The 19,911-nt window shown below is 47.1% G+C and overlaps 1 protein-coding gene across 3 annotated transcripts in view; it reads right to left on the reverse strand.

The window, feature by feature from the left end:
- Nedd4l (NEDD4 like E3 ubiquitin protein ligase) overlaps positions 1-19,911 on the reverse strand; it is a 325,219-nt gene that overhangs the window by 210,024 nt on the left and 95,284 nt on the right. For 2 of the 3 annotated variants that reach the window (XM_087895985.1, XM_087895987.1), the window contains exon 2: positions 9,877-9,950. In XM_087895985.1, the coding sequence (XP_087752111.1) occupies positions 9,877-9,950 (74 nt within the window). Of the gene's footprint in view, positions 1-9,876; positions 9,951-19,911 lie in introns of those variants that run through there. The other variant, XM_087895989.1, reaches the window with a different exon arrangement.

A 19,911-nucleotide genomic window follows, 5' to 3' on the forward strand; every position in this document is an offset into this window, starting at 1 on the left:
ACACAAGGCTGCTCCAATGGACCTCCAGAGGAAAATGGAGGCTGGTGAAGAGTCTACAGGCCTTACACACAGGCTCTGGAGATGTCAGGTCAGCTCTGGCTATTCAAGAGACACTTGTACAGGAGAAACACCAAACGCAGGCTCAGTTCTACCACCAAAGATAACCGGGGTGTATTACAAGAAGGATGAGGTCACTGAAACTCAAAGGTCCCAGTGAGTGCCACCTAGAAGGGAATGGACCAGCCATGGACCCTCACATCGACTCTAGCCCGGAATGTCTAGATCACCATGAACTCCAAGAAACCTGGAAATCTGGGGTTTTAATAAAAAATCTTCCAGAAGTTAGTTCAGATTATTTTGTCTTAGAAAAACACAAGCAGATAAACAGACCTGTGGAGTTCTAGTCCATGGAGGGCAACAATCCCCTTACTCTAGCCTGAACGCTATCCTGCAAGTGTTTGTGACTGGTCTAGGGGGACTTATGGTATTTATAGCCCAAATCAAAGAAGGTGGGCTGTCTTATGTGGTATTTCCAAAAGGGTGCAAGACAAAGAAAAAAAAAACCACCAACCTTTTGGGACAAAACAAACTAATAATCTACATAAATATTATAAAATATAGCCAACGAATTACCTCACTGATTAATTACTTATGGTCATTTTAGAGGAAAATATTTGACATTGGTGGGATCAAGCTGTCTCCATAGAAACCCAAGAACCATCTTGGCACCCCTGACAATGGCACGGCCAGATACTGTGACGTGTCACCTGTCCCCAGCGTTTAAATCCCATGTCTAATACACAGGAAACAGAGAAGAAAGAGGGCACTGCCATTGTTTGCTTCAGCTGTCAACTTCCCCAGGCCACTTAGGAAGAAGAAATCTCAACTGAGGAATTTCCTAGATCACATTGGTCTGTGGCTTTATTCGTACGGTATTTTCTTAATTGCTAATTAATGGAGGAGAGGCCATGGGCAGTGCTATCCCTAGACAAGCAGGCCCAGCTTTTTAAGAAAGATAGTTGAAGCCAGGGCAAGCAAACCTGTAGACAGTGTTCCTCCAACAGTGTTCCTCTGTCCCAAGCACTTGCCTTATGGAGGCTTCCCTCCATAAAGGACTGTCACCTTCAAGCCGTTAAAGAAACACATTCCTTTCCCAAGTTGTTTTTTTGGCCATGGTGTTTTGTCACGGTAACAGAAACCAAACTCAGACAAGCACATGGATTCATTAATTGATGGCATCACCGGGAAACAATCTGGTGCGGTAAATGCGAAGCCTACCTACCAGTCATTCAGAGGAGGAGAGTCCAACAGACCTGAGGATGAGGTGCAATCTGGGCATCTCAGTCCACTTTTACCAGCCCAGCTGGAAAAGGCGTTTTAGAGACAGTTATGGGACTGCAGTTAATGGACGAGGTAATAGTGTCTATCAGGCAATTACTTTTCATTTGTGAGCCAGTTCTGTGGTTACAGAGGCATTATTTGTTGATTTCGGAGACAAGGGCTGAAGCATTTAAGGACTAAGATCATGTTAATTGTCCTTTGCCTTTGAATACTTTGGGGGGGGGGACTGATGATGCAAACACAGGAAAACAGTAACTCAGATCTAGATAAAGGAGGCTAAAGTGAGCTGGTACCATAGGGCTGTGGGTCTTTATTACACACAGGGATGTGGGCATTAAGGTCTCATTTCTTAATCAGAGAAAAGACGGCATTTTCTACATGTTATACTTTCAAAGACCGTCAGACCCCTTTGCTCCAGAATTCAAACTAGAGGAATCAAAGGAACAAATGATGGGGACCCAACCATGTACAAGTCCCCACACATGACAGTGACCCACACATGACAGTGACCCAACCATGTGCAAGTCAGTGTTAAGGGCTCCCAACACATGACAGTGACCCAATCTTTATAAGGTTCCCCACACACTCTGACCTTTCAGAAACAAAATCTTTCAAGTTCTGTAAGAAAACATGAACTCCCAGAGCTAGTTTGTTTTCATTTTAAAGAGCAACTGTACTGTCTCTGATTCTTCTCCTGAAACTTCTGATCAAGAAGACCCCAAGAAGGAGAAGCGGATAGAGTTACAGAAAACTTGACCTCATTCGCTTCTTGCTTACACCTATGACAAAAGGGCCGATGTCTAGAGCCTCAAGCTTATCTGAGGAAGAACAAGTGTTCTACGTTTAAGAGGAAACTTCCAGATCGTCCGAGCAAAGCACATCTATCCTAAACCAAAAGTGTCTGTCAGCTACCACGGATTTCCACAGACAGTAAGTAGTTTGATCCGACTCCTCAGTGTGTGAGATCTCCACTGGTCACCTGCTCTGAGGACCCAGCCCATGCCTGAATGTTCACCCCTCAAGAGCAGCATTCCACCCATGACTGACTGGCTCTTGCTTGCCCAGGTTCCTACACCAGAGAAAACCAACAAGGCATACTGTGTGTCAACAGTTCAAACATTCAGGCCCAAGCACCTATGTAGCGTTGGTTAGTGTGTGCACAGCCAATGCAAAGAGCCACACCACACAGAAGCAAATCTTCAGCACAGACATTAACGTCTTAACAGGAGAGATTCTCCCCTCCACCAATTCTTCAGACTGTACCCTTTGTCAAGAAGCCTGAACAAGGATCTGAAGAACACAGAGGCCAAGGTGACCCAGGTCACAAATGCTAACAGCTAACCAAGATCCTTGTTAAGTCTAAGTGCCCCAAAGGCGTCAGCTGCAAGAGATCAACCTGTCTACATGGCCACTTCATGCTGTGTAAGGTATTTATATCTACAATGCCAAAGTCTTGGACTCTGATAACTGTATGCCAAGACTCAAACTGAGGCCCAGGTACTGATTTCAGCTAGAAGTTGAAGCTTCATTTTCAGCTCAGGGTGATACCAAAGATGCAGGACCTTCCAAAGACCCTGCCATCACAAAAGGCCTCTGTCGGCATGAGGACATCCACAGGCTGTGTGTCATCTGTGTGGGGCCGGTGTCCTCACGGGCCATGTGTACAATAAGCATGAGATACCATGACTCACTGCCCTCCTTCCTCATCTACCCTGACTGCACACTTCACTGTGGTTCCAGCAGCAGGACCTGTGTCTGCCCCATTGGAAAGTATCCACGAGGACTTCCTGGGTAGAGGGAGAGGCCTGCTGATCCCACCTGCAGCTGCTGACCGAGTTCCTGCTGCTGCTTCAGTGGTGCCTTCGATTCTCGAGCAACGCCTAGCTCACTTGGCTACACGTGAGCGGGATAATGGCCGAGGCGCCCCCTAGCACCTGTGTGCTCCCCTCATCTACCTCTCACGTCCTTGGCTCTTTCCTGACTCCTAATGCTAAGGGCTTGGTGTAAGGGCCTTGACCCTCCATGCCTAGGCCCAATTTGGCCTTGTTTATCCAAAGAGAAACTTCTGGGATCTACTATGACATAACTGAATCCATCCATGAGGTATGTTCACAAATGGCAGTATCAAATGCCCGCTGTCCTACTTGCCCAGCATTCCTTGCCTGCCAGCCCTGAGCCTGCTTCCCTTAGCCTCCTCTCTCCATACTTACTTGGCATGTGACTTCTGGTGAGCATCCTCTGCTACGTCCCCAGAGTCCCTGTGAAAATCAGAACAGGAACTTCCCCTGAATGCCCAAGGGAGAAGGATAAGGAGCCCACGGCACCTCCAGGAGGAAAAAAAAAAAAACACCTGTTCCTGGGCTGGCAGCCCTGGGCCACTGGACACTCCAATCACACTGCCCTTAAGAAGTTCAAGTCAGCGTACTGACTCCAGTAACGTCCCATCCCGGGCCTACAACAGTGGTGGAGCAAGGCTGCAGTGTCTAAACACACCAGCTTTGCAAGGCGAGAGCCGGAGCTGCAGGGACTCACTGTAGACCAGGGACAATAGGGACAGCAGCGGCTCCGCCTCACCTCACAGGGAAGGGACCTCTCCAGGCATGCTGCTACTGGAAGAGGCCAAGGAGAGAGAAACAAGGGAGCAGCTGCCACACAGCATGGAAACAGAATCCAGGCAAGGTGAAAAGCTGAGGCCAATACAAGTAGCAGCAACTTCAGGGTGCATTTAGAATATGAAGTTTCCAGTCACAGTAGAAGGGTTTGGGAAGCAGAGGAAGAGAAGGAGTGGGCCCCGTTCGCACGGACTTTAATCAACTTATTCCTCAGGGACACTAGAGGCTGTAGTAAGCTCTGCAAGGGAAAAAATATAAAGTTCAGTCCTGGCCATGAGAGGTGAAGCTAACAAAGCTGACAGCCAAGGAACTTTGGGGAAAACTTAAGTCAGTAAAGCGATTGCCACACACGCACAAGGACTTGAGGTCAATTTCCAGAACACATGTCCAAAATGCCGAGTGTGATGGTACATACTTGTAATCCCAGTGCTGGGGAGGTGGACACAGCTGGATCCCTGGGGCTTCCTGGCCTACTAGACTAGCCTAATCAGTGAGGTCTAGGCCAGTGAGAGGCCCTGTTTCAAACAAAAAAGAAAGCCAACATGAACTGAACACAAGGAAACAAATGCACATGGGCGTACACACTTGGGTAGACACACATACACGGGCATACACACTCGGGTACACATACACACACATACACACACACACACATACAAATGTACCAGCCAAAGTTGTGTGAGGTCAGGGCAGAGTTGCGAGCCTGAGGAGACTGCTAGAACAAAAAGAGGCTCAGAAGCAGCCAGGCTTCACCGTGACCTTGCAGTAGACAGAACAGCGCTTCAGTGTTCCCTTGGCCTCTCACTTTCTTAAGGGTTAGATTATCTTTTGCCCTGCACTGGTCCGGAGCCAGGCATGGGAGCCCAGCCCATGGGAGACAGAGGCACGACCAACAAGAGCTTAGGGCTAGACTTGTCAATTGGACAGAGCAAGACTGTCTCAAACAAACAATGAATCTGGAAGGGAGAAAAAAGAATCACCTAACATTTCTGCCATTGTTGAGAAAACCAAGAAAGGATGCCTGTGACCCAGGTGACAAAAGACTCCATTTGCCCCTTATGCCTTGACATCCCACTCTATATAGCGCTGATTTCAGACAGAACTGTCCCAATTTCAGGTGAGGAGCTATGTGGCTGTCCCTTTCTGACCTCTAGGTGAGGCTGGCAGGGAAACCCCCACCTTTACCACATCCATTCTTCACATGGGCAGTCAGCCCCAGTGCTCAGACAGCCTATCTGCTCTGAACAAAGGATCTCTTTAACAGCCTCGGACTTGGCTACAGTGGAGATGAAAAACAATCTTGCATCCTGAGTGCTGGACTGTGGCCCAGGGAATCAAAAGGGAGAAGGGCATCTCGGCACAGGCCTCTCAAGAAAGGATTGGTGAACTCCCGCTGAGGGAACACGAGGCCACCAGAGGGCGCCAGAGGGCGGCTCTACCAACACCAGGTCTTAGAGCCTTTGGCAGCAGATGACACCAGGTCAGAAAGACAAAGAGCGGGGAAATACTGTCTCCACAAGGACCCCGAAGTTACCATGCAGGACAAATATGTCATGCCGTCTCCCCAGCCTCCCACACCATCACTCCCTGTCATGTCTCAGGTCAAGGAACGCTTGCTGGCCCAGGGCTCTGAAGGACACAGTGGACGGAGGGGAATACATTGCAAAACCTGCACTTGTGCTTATGACCATGGCCTAAGGACACCTCAGAGTTTCCACTGACTGACCACTGAGGGTCCTCCCTGGACTCCAGCCTTCCACTGCAGGGTACAGCTATCTGCTTCACGGACATGCCATGGTTTTGAAAGATGTGTTAAGGTCAGGAGGAAAGAGAATGAAGGCCGTCGGGGAAATACAAAGTCATTAGACAGGGTATTAAACCACAGAACAATCAGACAACAGCAAAGAAGCAAGTTAAAAGGGGGGAGGAAATAGGGGGACCCCAGAAAGGAAAAGACCTCTTCACCCCAGAGTCTGGTGGAAGAGTCAAGAATTTCAGTACATTAACATTTGCTTTGGAGGTCATCTACATAAGACATGACAATGCTGCTGTACAGAGATACTTCAGGGAAGAATGCTAAAATAGCCATGGTCCACTGTGATAGTCTAAGCACAGATGACCAAGGAGGCTTTAATCCCTGCCCAGCTGAAAACCTGCAATTTTCGGATACGCTCACAGGAAACCCCATGGTAAACGACATATTTTTACCTTGAGAGCAACCCTTGCACTCAAGCTTTTATCAGACTGTTATTCTACCCAAGGCATCCCGGGAGCCACTTTATGACCCTAAAATACAGAAGGGGGGAAGAGTCCTTGGAAACCCTTTGGGCCTAGCCACTTCAAGGTGCCCAGACAGACCCTATCCCTGAACATCTCTTTCTGCTAATCCTCAGGTTGAACTCTTTGTTAAAATGTCTTCCTAATAGATTCCGACTCCAGGGGCAGGAGACAGCTCAGAGGGGGCCTATCATCAGGGCTAATGGTAACTCCATGCCCAAGACCCGTACTATGGGTAAGAGAGCAGCTATCCTCTGACCTCCACAGGCACGCAGGTTCTGAAAAGAATTCCCCAGGCTGCTGCTGGTGCCAGTACAGATTGCGGTCTCCTACCCAGGGCCCTGTTGCTCTGACGGTAAGAGTAGGAGCCCAGAGCAAGATGCCAACCTGCCCCAGCCTGGACCAACCACCGCATCCTTCATGTTCAGAGAAGGGGAGAGGGGAGAAAGGTGGTGGGGAATTCTCATTTACTGGCCTAGAATGGAGGGGCCCTCCATTTCTGGGTCCCTTCCTGGCGCTGATCCATCAGGCAACACTGTTTGTCTTTCTAACTTGCATCTTCCTTTTTATCTGCTCTCTAAGAAAAGTCCCTGTTTTCGTACAGATTGGAAGAATTTAGGACTGAAATTTCCTGGGTTCCTCTAAAATCTGAGTCTAGTTTACAATTTTAACCAGATCTTACTGTCAAACTAAGAAACAGGATTGCAATGTCAGTTTTTTAAAAAAATGCCTTTTAAAACTTACTTATTTAGTTTTATGTATTTGAGTGTTTTGACGGTGTGTGTGCGTCTGTGTGTGGGTGTGTGTATAGGTGTGTAAGCATGAGTGTACGTGTGTGCACATGTGTATGTACTACATATAGGCCTGGTGCCTGAAGAATTCAGAAGAGGGTGCTGGAGACCCTGGAATTGGGGTTGTGGACAGTTGTGAGCCACCGTGTAGGTTCTGGAAATTCAACCTGGCCCTCTGCATCTTCTCTCCAGCCCATGGCTCATATCTATGTTCTTACAAAGGAGTTAAGTTAAAACAAGACCAAAAAAGGAAAAAGATAAAAGAAAAAAAAAAAGCTCCAAGGCAAGGCGACTTTCTAAATCCAACTTCTAAGAGCAGAGATTTCCTGGGAGGGTGGGAGGGAGGGAGGGAAGGAGGGAGGGAGAGAGGGAGGGAGGGAGGGAGGGCGAGCAACCTGTGTTCTAGGATGCCTCTGCTGAATAACTCAACTCAACAATAAGTGAAAAAATAACACTAATAAGTGAAGGAACTATTAGAAGCCTCCAGATAACATGGGGACGGGTGCTGAAAAGCCACTGTGTTGTCCATGGCAGTTAAGGGGTTAAGAAAGGAAAAATGGGTAGCAGAAGGGCCCAGCTACAGGACACCTGCAAGTTTGGCGGCCTGAGCACGGGCCTCCAAACTCACTTAAAGGTGAAAGGAGAGAGCCAGCTGCACGAAGGTGTCCTCTGGCTTCCACATGCACAGCATGGCACGCGGACACCTACGCACAATTAAAAATAGTTTTCTAAAGGTCATCTGAGCTGAGTGGGAGGGGGCAGGATATAAGGTGATGTTTTGATAGGGATGGAATTTTAGAACTCCAGGATTCGTGGAAAGGGTGTCATTTCAGGTTAGCAGGAGTGGGGATTCCTGGAACCAGTGACACGGTTGCCCTGGAAAGGAAGAGGGGAAACACGGGCTTTTCCTGTCCCCACCTCTAGTACAGGTTCCTCTCTGCTGGTGCACAGGCAGGTGGCCAACCCTGCAGTTTGAGTTCACAAATGGAAAAATCCATTTGGGTGGAATGTGCGCCTCTCACTCATCCCCCACAGCACAGGATACAGTCTGCCGGGAGGGGACAGGTTTTCAGACACTCAAGACTCCCTGGGACACATCCAGAGAGCTTGTCTTCCACTGGCTGTCCAAAGTACACAGAAGGAAAGAAAGAAAGGTCTGGAAACAACCCTCCAACATTTGCTTCAGTTCTAGGTTTCAGTCTATAAACTTAGTATCTTTAATAGGCAGCATTCAGTGGTGTGTGACATCTAGTCAGTCAGATAACAGGGGGGCAACATCATTGGCAGGCAGGAGATGCTTTCTCTGGAGTGGGTGGGGGAAGACAGAGAGCAACATGGGAAGAGGCCTCAGTATGCAGGGTCTCATGCTAGGCAGAGGTACACACAAAAGATGGCCATAGGGTCAAACCACAGGGGGCCAACAGGAACCTGATGACGGGACTCCTTGGCAGCCAGCTGCCCTCGAGAGCATTCCAACACAAAATAAAAAAGAGCCCTGGAGAAGGGACAGAAGGCTGTCTACTCATTCCTCTAAAACTGCCGGCCTGGTGGTGCTAGGGGGCAGCCGGGCTTTCTGTGCACACGGTCAAACCACCTCAACAAAAAATGAGAAAGTTGGGCTTGAACACTTCTAGGTCTCAACTGGGTCAAAGCTCAGGAGCGCTGTGCTCCAAAGTCTGGCTCAAATCTTTTCAAGCTGTTTCACCATCATTCCATCCCCTGCCCATAACACACTGCCACACCCTAAAGAGAGCCTAAGTGGCCAAAAAGGCCAGGGAATATCACGAGCAGTACTGGAAACGCAAGCGCTAATGCACACAGAAGGCTCACACTGCCACTCAGCCAGGGCATTAGCAAGAAAACAGCAATCGCCAGCATCACCCACATCACCCCATCCCTGCATGTAGATTACATGTGTCAAGGAAACTCAGTTAAAGAAACAGTATATCCTTTTAGATTATCCTAGTTAGGAATTAAAAACACAAAAACAAAGCCAAGAAAGGCCTTCCCTCCGCATCTGTAGAGAATTGTTCCAGTTCCTCCCATGGATCCCAAATCTCGTTACTTATATAAAATTTTATGCTGTGGTGTCTGCAAATAACCAATGCATATTTTCCCATATAATTTAAATCATGTTTATATCTCTCCTAATAGTTAGCCTAAACACCATATAATCACGGTTGTACTGTACTGTTTAAGAAATAATATCAGGTGAGGATAAAACACTCTACATGATCGATACCAACATCACTTTTCCCCCAAATATTTCTGATGCAGGGTTGCCAGAATCCATAGAGCCAGAACCAGTGGATATGTTAAAAAATAAGCAGAGTTGTATTCCCAAACTGAGGGGAGGGAGAAAATTTCACTAGAACCTACCCTCAAGCAGTCAGCAGCGTACGTGGGGGAACCGGCTGGCTACCATGGAGATATGATTAGAGATCACAATTAGATGCCCATGCAAACACTATCCTTGACTGTCTGCATCACCATCAGGCACTGAACCAACCTCCCAGGTGGCGCTGCAAAAGCTGTGGGGGTGGTCCAGATGCACATCTAACTTTGAAAAGCATTTACCAGCCAGGCCTTCTGGCTCAGGCCTATTAATTCCAGCATCCAAGAGGCAGAGACAAAAGGACCACAAGTTCAAAGCCAGCCTAGGCAACTTAGTGAGCTGCTGTCTCAACAGAAGAAGTAAAAGGGGACTGGGAATGCATTTAGTTGTTGGACACTTGCTGACGTGCACAAGGCCCTAGGTTCAATCCCCACCACCACCCACTAAAAGTTTCCCAACTTCTCCAGAAGACCATCCCCTCCCACGCCCACCCCCACCACACACAAAAAAGCAAACATACCTGGCTCCAAATATGTCCTTTTTGGCGAGGTCAATTCCAGAAACAACTTTTACTCTGAGAATACGGGATTCCCCCTGTTAGAAAGAGGAAGGGAAAATAACAAGGTTAAAACTGATCCTTAACAGAGAACGCTCTCAACTGGAAGCTTCAAGTGGATAATTTCTACTCAGTCTGACATTATAATATACTGCAGTTCAAGCTCTGGCAATTCCTGCTCACAGTTAAGTTCAGAAGGCAGCACAGCTGGTCTACAATGCTCAGACTCCAACCAGGTATGGTGACATAATCCTGAAACTCAGTACAAGTTTCAGACCAATTACACAGTGAGGTGCAAGCTAGTTAGGGCTATGTATCAAGACACTGATTGTGTATATATAAATCCGGATGGGAGGTTGACAAGATAGCTCAGTCAGCAAAGAGTCTGCAACGCAAGCATGAGGACCTGAGTTCAATCCCCAGAACCCACAGAGAAGAACCAGGCATGGCATGAGTTTGCAATCCCAGTGCTGGGAAGCCAGGGTAAGTGGATCCCTGGGGCTCACTGAACAGCAATCCTAGCTGACTTGTTGAATTCCACACCAGTGAAAGACCCTGTCTTTAAAGAAAAAAAACAAACAAACACACAAAACACCAACGTAGATAGACGGCATTTTGAGGAATGACCATTGACACACAAACCGAGAAAAAGGATGTTAGGATTCTGGAAGCTGCTGCATGCAGACTAACAAAGCACACGTTCAAGTCTAAGTAGGCAGGTCATTAATAGCAATTACTTCTGATATTTGCGGAAATATTGCCCAGCTGTACCCAGAACACAACCACAGGAGCCACTGAGGTGATATCTTCTAATAACCAGGCACCAAAATCACTGTAATTCTATCCTTCAAGTGTATATATTTATAAACGTGGCCAGAGATAGAAAAGAAGTTTTATGTGGTGAAATATTTCTAAAACAAAACAACCAAGTGTTTTTTCAAGCTGCAGTTTTAGTGAGAAAAAAATAATTCCCTATTTCTGATACAAAGACACAAAAGCCTCATTCTGGAAGGTAACCTCAAACTGGCTAGCCAACTTCCCATCATCCATCCAGTCATCGACTTTCACTCAGTCTAGTATTTAAGTATCTTCTACACTGTGGGCACTGCACTTGGTCTTCAGATAAAAACAGAAATGCGTTCCTGGGTCTACTTACTAACTAACAGTAACAGACACCGACACACTGGTGGCAGGTGGAAGGTCAAAGGTTGAGGCAGGCACCCCTGAGGACAGAGGGGATGGCAAGGAAGAAGGACTGAGCCAAGGTCACAGAAGTCTGAGTTTGGGTCACTAGTAACATAAACTGTAATGGGGGACCATGTCCAACATGCCTAGGCAGCAAATCAGATGGCCAATGGGAGGAAGGCTGGGTCTGAGACTTGAGAGCTAGCTGGTCAGCAGAGGGCTGGAGGTCAGGGTGACAGACGGTAGTGTGTGGAGAGTTAGCCAGGAAGAATAAAAGGAGGTGATAGCCAGGAATGGAGCCCTTGAAACACTAGTGCTGAGCAGTTGGAGAGAAACAAATAAAAATTCATCTGCCAAGTAAGTTAAGACCCAGGAAGACCTACATGACATCATAACAATGAAAGAGAAAGACAGAAAAACAAAAGGCGGATCAAATCTAGTATCCTGCCTTTGCAAATGAGCTACCAACCCACAATACATACGGGCCAACCACACCATGTGCTTGTGATGACTGACCCCTCAGGAGTCTTCCATCCCCACCACGAATCCACCCTCCTCCACTCTTTCTCCCTCCCTCCCTGATGTAACACTGCTTCCACACAAATCCAGAGAAGGATGCAAAAATGTAAAGCAAGATCTTCTCAACATGTCTGTGCTGGGGCTATCAGCTCAGTGGCGCTTTCTTAGATCTGGGTTCACTCCCCAGCATCCAAAACAACAGCAGTGTTGGACCTCCACAAAGGGGTGATCAGGAGAGGGAATGTAAGGGCAGACTCTACAGGGATAAGGAAGACACCATGCTACCTAGGGCAACAGTCTCCCATACGGCTACCAAAGTGCCTCTGAGTGCTGCTGGAATCGCCCTGTCCTGTCTCTTGTATATTTACAGTCCGGGAATCCAGAATTCTTTCTGTGGCACATGGTGTTCTGCAGGTGGAGGTTCTTTTCTCTGTCTTGCCAAGTTGTCCTTTGTCCCTGGTCACATGGTGCCTCCCAGAGCCTTCTCATATCAAGGGATAAAACAGTGAAACCATTTTTTATACATGGATCAAAATCTGGTAACATACTTCTGCAGAATTCTTTGTCTGACAAGTGTATGTGGCTCGCTGGTACCCAATGCTAACCATGTACCTACCAAATGAATGGGCCCATGCCTGATCAAAGAAGGGCACAAGGAACCTCAATACTGGAGCCAACAAGTCTCCTAAATGCAGCCATGCTGAGGGTTGTGGATGGGAGTGGGGGACAGGACCGTGGAATTTGAGAATACCACAATAGATGGAAACTGTTTGAAGAAGTGACAGGCTAGTGACAGGTGCCACTCAAGGGACACCTGGCAGCAAAGGGAGAGGCGTGAAATGACCCCGAGGTAGAGGAGCAGGAACCTGTTAAGCCACTGGTGCTGCTTAGGTTCAACTCAGACACAGCTATGGCTGTCCGCACCTGCAATGGTGCCTGTGGCGATGGAGGGATAATGCCTATGATGGAGCGCGAGGGACTAATGGTCACTCACCACAGGACAGAAGATAAGCACGCTGGTGAGAAACTTCTCGTGCCCCCCTCAGAACTGTCAGATACCATGGGTAGAGTCTTGCTCAGCAAGGATTATTTGATAGGGACCTCAATCCAACTGTAACCAGGTCAGAAGATGGCATCTGCATTCCCATTGAATGAAGGGTCCTACTTAGGCAGCCTGCTTCCCAAACTAAGAAAAAATCAGGCAACATTTACACGAGTAAATGATGAAACATAAGCTGAAATAAAGAGGAAGCTAGAATTTTCTAAAGGAAATCAGTTCTTTCACGTAGTAAATGTGAGCACCTGTTCTAAAATGTAACTCGAAATATAAGTAAGATACCGAGGTCAACCTGCCCTGCAGCCAGGCTTCCCCTGCTTCTAAGAGACAGCTCCCAAAAGCTCTCATAAGACAGGAGAACACAGCCTCGCAAGAGGTTGCTAAGGGAGTGGCAGGGGGTATCTCTAAATCCCCTAAAATTTCATTCATGTTCTTTGTTAGACAGAATCTCATTTATAATCCAATCCAAACTAAATCGCCCTAGGCGTGGAGGCACACACCCTAAATCCCCAATACTCAGGAGGTAGAAGCAGGCTATCTCTGAGTTTGAAGGCTGGCCAGGCCTACAGGGCTGTTACACAAGAGAAACCCTGTCTTGGGGGGAAAAACCCGACAAAAAGGAGGAAGAAGAGAAAAAGAAAAACAAGGAAAACACAGAGGAGAATAAGGAGAAGAAACAGTGAACAGAAGCACTTGGCACACCAAATGTGAGGGCTTGAACTCAGATCCTTGGAGCCCTGGCACAGGGGCATATCTGTAATTCTAGGGCTCTTATTGCAAGACAGAGGTGAAGACAAAACTCCCAGAAACTCCCAGAAATGTGTACATAGTGTTTTCAAAGTGGAAGGCTAGTCTCTGATCTCCATGTGTGTACCATGGCGCACACAAGCACGCACACACCCACACAACCCACACCCACATACTGAAATATCTCTAAAGTCACAGATAAATATAAAAACAAACAAAAAATATCTTGAGGGTTGCCTGCAATCTCAGTGAACAGGAAGTGGCGATAAAATGGACCCTTGAGGGGTCCTAGATAAACCATTTCAGTGAGAGACTTAGCTCTGTGTTCGGCGAGAAACCTTGTCTCAAAGGTAAGGTACAAAACTCCTGAACAAGACCCTACATCAACCTCAGCCCTTCATACATGTACCTGTACATGCATACACACACACACACGTAATAAAGACTGCTTGGAGGCTGAATCTAAAATTCCAACCAGACCTTGAAGGAGGAATTTCCAGAGTCAGTTCACTAAGCACTGGGTCCTGAGACCAGGACCATGCAGAACTTGACCCTAAGACCTCGGTAGTCTTAACTCTGCCTGCTCATCTGCCACACCCCCACCACTATGCTGAGCGAACACTGTTGGAGTTTGGACCCAGAGTTCCAGCCAGGACGCCGGATCAATAGGTTGCTCAACCTTTATCAGAGACACTTCCTGCAAGAGATGAGAATTAAAACAGAGTCCCACAACTAGACAATGTGCGGAAAGTGAGAGACTTTGGAGCATTCAGCCCTGAAGAGGATGTCTTTATTCAGACCCCTCCCCTTAAGGTTCAGGGACCTATGCAAGAGGGGACGGAATGACTGTAAGTGTGGGGGGGGGGATGGGTGACTCCAAGGAAACAGTGTCTTCCAGATACAACAGGACTGTGCACCTATGGGCTCACAGACACGGTGGCAGCACACAGCGGGCACGCCAGACAGAAATCCCAGCACAGAGAGGGGAAAGCAGACCAAGTTCCACCCCTGACCAATGACCAAGAAGCTATTTTGCAATTGAAAGCATCTGGAAAAAAGGAAAATCCACTTCCTCCAATGGAGTGTCATTCATTGGGTCTATCAACCACATTCCAGGGCAGGCGCCACACCCAGGAGGAGTTGCCCAACATAAATAGTACTCCCTGTGTGTGTGTGTGTGTGTGTGTGTGTGTGTGTGTGTGTGTGTGTGTGTAGTTTTGAAGTTGGGTGGGGTAGGGAGGTGGTGGGGGATCTGGGAAGAGTTGGAGGAAAGGAAAGAATGTGACCAAACTATATTGCATGTAATTCTCAAAAAAAATTAAAAATATTTTTTAAACAGATATACTCACACACACAGTATATTGTGATGTCCCTCCACGCAATGAGCACTTACTGAATGCCCACCACGTGTCAAATACAGTATCTTGGGACACAGATGTAAGACATTCCTGCCTCTGAGAACTCCAGAGTCTAAAAGAGGCAGAAGGACAGATTGGAAACACACAGTGTGACACAATTTCTAATGGCTGGCAGTACATGCTCTGGAGCCGTGACAGTCGGTGAAGCAACTGACCAAGCATGGCCAGTAGTTTTTTTTTTTAAAAAAAAAAAAAGCCTCTCTGCAGAGAAGACGCTTGAGTGGAGACCTGGGAAGCAGTGTTGAGGTGGAGTAGGAAGTTTCAGTCAAGGTTGACAGCAAACCCAGGGACACAGGGACAGACCAGTTAAGAACATGCCCCAAAGGGCACTGGGGTGTGGTGAGGTCAGAGACCAGACAGGAATACTTGGAAGAGGGTGGACTAATGCCAATCATATTGATAGGAGCTATAAAAAGTGAATGACAAGCATGGCTTACAGGGAACAGAGAGCAGGGGCAGGAGGCAGAGAGCACGGTGAGGCTTCCAGCAGAGTGGAGATACAGAAGTGACCAGACCGAGCAAACAGAAGTATGTTCCGCAGGGCATGGTGGTGTGTTCCTGTAATCCTGGTACTCAAAGACCATTGAAAGTCAATCATGGGCTCCAGGCCAACACGGACAGAACAGTTAAACACTGTCTCAACAACTCAAAGTCACAAAACCAAAGTTCAAAATGAGGTATCTGACTCCCAACCTGGTGTGGGATACACACCTTAACTCCAGCATGGGAGAGGTGTAGGCAGGTGAATCTCTTTAAATTCAAGTCCAGCCTGATCTACATAGTGAGTTCCAAGACAGCCAGAACTACATAGAGACCTTGTCTCAAAACAAAACAAACAAAAACAAAAAAAACCACTAAAAATAACAACAAACCAAGTTAAAAACCCAACAAAATAAAGTGTCCGGTTAACAAAAGAGAAACTGCAGGATGGCAGTGGCGCACGCCTTTAATCCCAACACTTGAAAGGCACAGGCAGGCAGATCTCTGTAAGTTTGATGACAGCCTGGTCTGCAGAGTGATCCACCCTAGAGAGCCAGGTCTGCTACAAAGAGAAGCCCTGCTCCAAAAACAAACAAACAACAATCAAAAAGAAAAAGCAAAATTAAAAATGAGTTCGTAGCTAAGCAAATTGCTAATAAACTGTTTTACCTTTCTCACCAGACTCATAGCTAGACTACATTTCCCAGACTTCCTTATGGTTAGGGAGACATCAGATGATTAAGTTCTGGCCAATGGAATGTAGACAGGAATGATAGGGGCTTCTGCCAGTGATACATAAGTCATCCCGCCAGGACACAGTCTGGTTGCATGCCCATCTCTCTGCTAAATGGAGGAGAGCATGCATGGTGGTCTGGGCGGGAAACTTCATAAAGCGTGTCAAGAGAAGCTCCCCAACGTGACCTGCTGCCCCTCCCGGAACATCGTCCCATCCCACAAAAAACCAAAGGCTGATGTAGCAGGGAGTCTTCCTCTCTATGCAGCATCTCACTATTTTTTAAAGGCATCAGGGCTGAAGTTATGGCTTAGCAACAAGCTGACACTCACAGCTGGGGATCCCAGATCCCACAAGATGGCAGCAGAGAACCAACTCCCGAGCTGTCCTCTGATTCTCCCCGACACACACACACCAGCCCTGACAGATGCACACCTGCACGTGCTCAGGCACACACAACACCTAATATTTTAAAAAGTCAATGGCACATCTCTGCAACAAAGTATCTAGAAAAGATGGCAGTAATACTGACTACATCTGACTAGTGGGTGACGTCTTCTAGTTTACTTGAAGTTTTTCCTTTTGAAACAAAATATTTTCTTTCTTTCCTTCCTACTTTCCTTCCTTCCTTCCTTCCTTCCTTCCTTCCTTCCTTCCTTCCTTCCTTCCTTCTTTCCTTCCTTCCTTTTTTGAAATAAACACTTCCTCGAGGTTGGAGCTCCACAGAACACTTACACGGCCAGCACCACAAAGAATAAAGAGGAACCCCAACTTCTACAGAAGTCTCAGAATAGACAAACAGTAAAAGGGAATTCAAGAACAGAGTCATAGGCAGAGGACACAAAGCCAGCTTGCTGCCAGCTATTTCTAAGATGAATAAACCCATGAGTTTCTGTTCTGTTTTGCAAACTCACAAAGATATAGAAGTGTATCACTAGGAAGATGTGACATTATGTGGTAAGCAGCCAGCAGCTGGGAGATGGGGAGAGGAGAGGACCCTTCTTGAGCACTAACTGTCCACAAGCAGCTGTCATGAGAAAGCTCACTCGCTCTCTAAGGTCCAATAAAAATCATTTTTTAAACAGTAAAGATTTCTTATCTGTGTTTCCTGAAAATGACAAACTTAACTACAGATAAGCGACCATCAGCACTGAGCAAGGAGGCAGGGAAAAGGTGCGTGACTAGCCTACCACATGCCGAGGGCCCGGGGCTGAGCGACTGGACTTTATGAAGCAGGTTATTACTTTCATAAAATCTATGCATGATATTTTGGTCCTTGTTTATGACTTTAGTGGAACCAAATATTTAACTAAGGCGGCTTGACGTCGACAATAAAAATATTATTCGGAGACAGACTGCACAATGCAGAAGAAGCAGGCAGAAGAAGCCAGGCCAAACATAACTTTCCAAATCTCTTCCTGTAATTAATGTACTGTTCCGCTGTTATATAACAGAGGCGATTCCAGATACTGTGTATGTGCCGTTTCCTGAGCACCGACTTTTCTGACCTGGAGCACAATATCAGGCCCAAGCCACACATGACAAAGCAAAGGTCCCCGAAGAAGCTCGCCTGATGGCAAGGGTTTTGAACGCTCCTAAACCATGTGTAAGAAGTACCAGATGACATGAGCCCACAACGTCTCTGAAATACTGGCGCAAACAAAATGCTCCTCCTGGAAAGCAAAACAACCAAAGACACATTTCCATTCTACCCAAAATGCCCAAATGCTGGAGTCTGCCTTTTCCCCTTAGATGGCGACTCCTTATCTACTCGCGTTATCTACCACAGCAGCTGCCATCCCTGAAAGAATGTGATCGCTGGGCTGGGAAATCACGTTCCTCCTCCGCGGGGAACCAGTGTAACCCAGGTTTCATATACACCAGCTGTCCACATGGATAAGGAAGTCCTAAGTCAGGGATCTCACTATCTTGGCCCCTATCCTCTGAATTATTTACGTACGTCTTCCAGTCCCTATGATGTATTTGTAATTCGAGTCAGTACTAGTGACACAATAGGGCACACATGGACTCAGAGAGACCACCAACACCATTCTCGACCACGGACCAACCCCATTCATGACATGCAGCTTTAGTGACTTAGCACATGGAATTGCCCACTTAGCACCTGGTACCCCAGAAATTATTGCTCATCCTTGTATCCCTGTCCTAACTCTCAGACAAGATTTTGTGTTATACGTTTCCGGAAGACTTTGTTAGATGTTTACCGTTATTTGTTTGTTTTTAGGAGCAGTTCCTGGTTCACAGCAAGGGTGACTGGAAGCTACCTAATTCCCTACGGCACTCACGTACCACTTCCCCCCCGCCACCAACCTCCTGCTTCTGTGATGTGCTCCTTATCACTGACAAAACTAGGGAAACACAACAGTGTTGTGCAGAACACTCTGAACAATGGATAGCCAAGGCATGTGTACAAAGAAGCAACAGCCCTTCCCGACCTACATTCTAAGTGAGAATTCTAAACATTCCCACGTCATCTCCCACATATTCCTATCATGGCCCATTCTTCTGTATCCTGTCCCTCTTCCCCCTTTGTCTCCTCTACCCTAATTCCTACTCTCTAAGCCTTTTCCACTCTTCAGGTCCATGGTCGGATTCAGGAACATTCTGCCAGCTCTCTGTAACTTTTTTCCCCTCAGTTCTCCACTCTGAGTGTCTACATCACATTCCACTACTGCATCCGAGGCATGGTGCTAGTACTGAGGAGGCTCACAGGGATGGACAAGGTCCATTGCTCTGTCCTCTTACAAATCAGCAGTGGATGTAAAAACGGGCACAGTTATCTCTTCCATGGGAGTGGCTAGAGGTGGAAAGGTTCAGTGATAAGGATGAAGGCACAGAGTAGAAAATGGGAGTGGCCCAAGGCCTGGACTACAGATCCAGCTCAGCTGAAAGGGTACCAATGACACCGAGTCCCAACTCAGGGGACCATCCCCTACTTCTGTCAGCTCATGATTAGTCAGCTCAGGACACACAATCAAGTTCAGCCCAATGACACTGTAGACCAGTGAAGACGAAAGGACACTGACATCTGAAAACCTACAGGAACGCAAAGCTCCATGAAACGAAAAATTCTTGACTAGAAAACAGTCATTCTCACACCAAGTACGTACAGCTGACGGATGTGAGAAAGGAAGGGAATGGCTCTCAGAGCAAGGCTGTCCTCGAGTGGAAATGCCCAAGAGGGCTCTGCCTTATAAACTGTGTAGAAAACACTCAGATATGCCCACGATTCCTGGCGCTCTTCTCTCCATTCCCTGCAACAGTAGAGGCCTTGGGCTCGGTAACTCTTCTCCAGTAGAATACAGAGGACAACACAGAACGGGACTTTGAAGAAGAGGCCCTAAGACACTCGTCTCACCCTGCCTCCTCACAAGGGGACAGAAACAGCTACCATGGTATGAGAAGTTGGTATAGAGAGAGTCTGAGGCCTCCTAGCTCAGGCCATGAGATTGAGTCAGTGCTATATTTGAAGTAAAGAAGGTTCCTCAAAGATGAAGGTGTAAGGGCTAGGCTTCTCAGCCTATGGCAGTGCTGTAAGGTGAAGGGACATTTAGGAGGTGAGGCCAATCATGTCCACTGCATACTCCACACCTCAATGCACGACATCACCACATGCCCAGAACAATAAGACTGAAATCTCCCAAACCGAGGCGTTCCTATCTACACACACACACACACACACACACACACACACACACACACACACACACATCATATACATCTTTTTCCTTTTTAGGTTGATTGCTCTCAAGCAAGGTTTTGGTCACAAGAACAGAAAGTTAACACACTCAAAAAAAAAAAAAATCCTCAGTTTCACTCAGGACTTCAATGTGAGAATT

Source organism: Myodes glareolus, chromosome 13 (assembly GCF_982192425.1).
Source record: "Myodes glareolus chromosome 13, mMyoGla1.1, whole genome shotgun sequence".
Taxonomy (NCBI): domain Eukaryota; kingdom Metazoa; phylum Chordata; class Mammalia; order Rodentia; family Cricetidae; genus Myodes; species Myodes glareolus.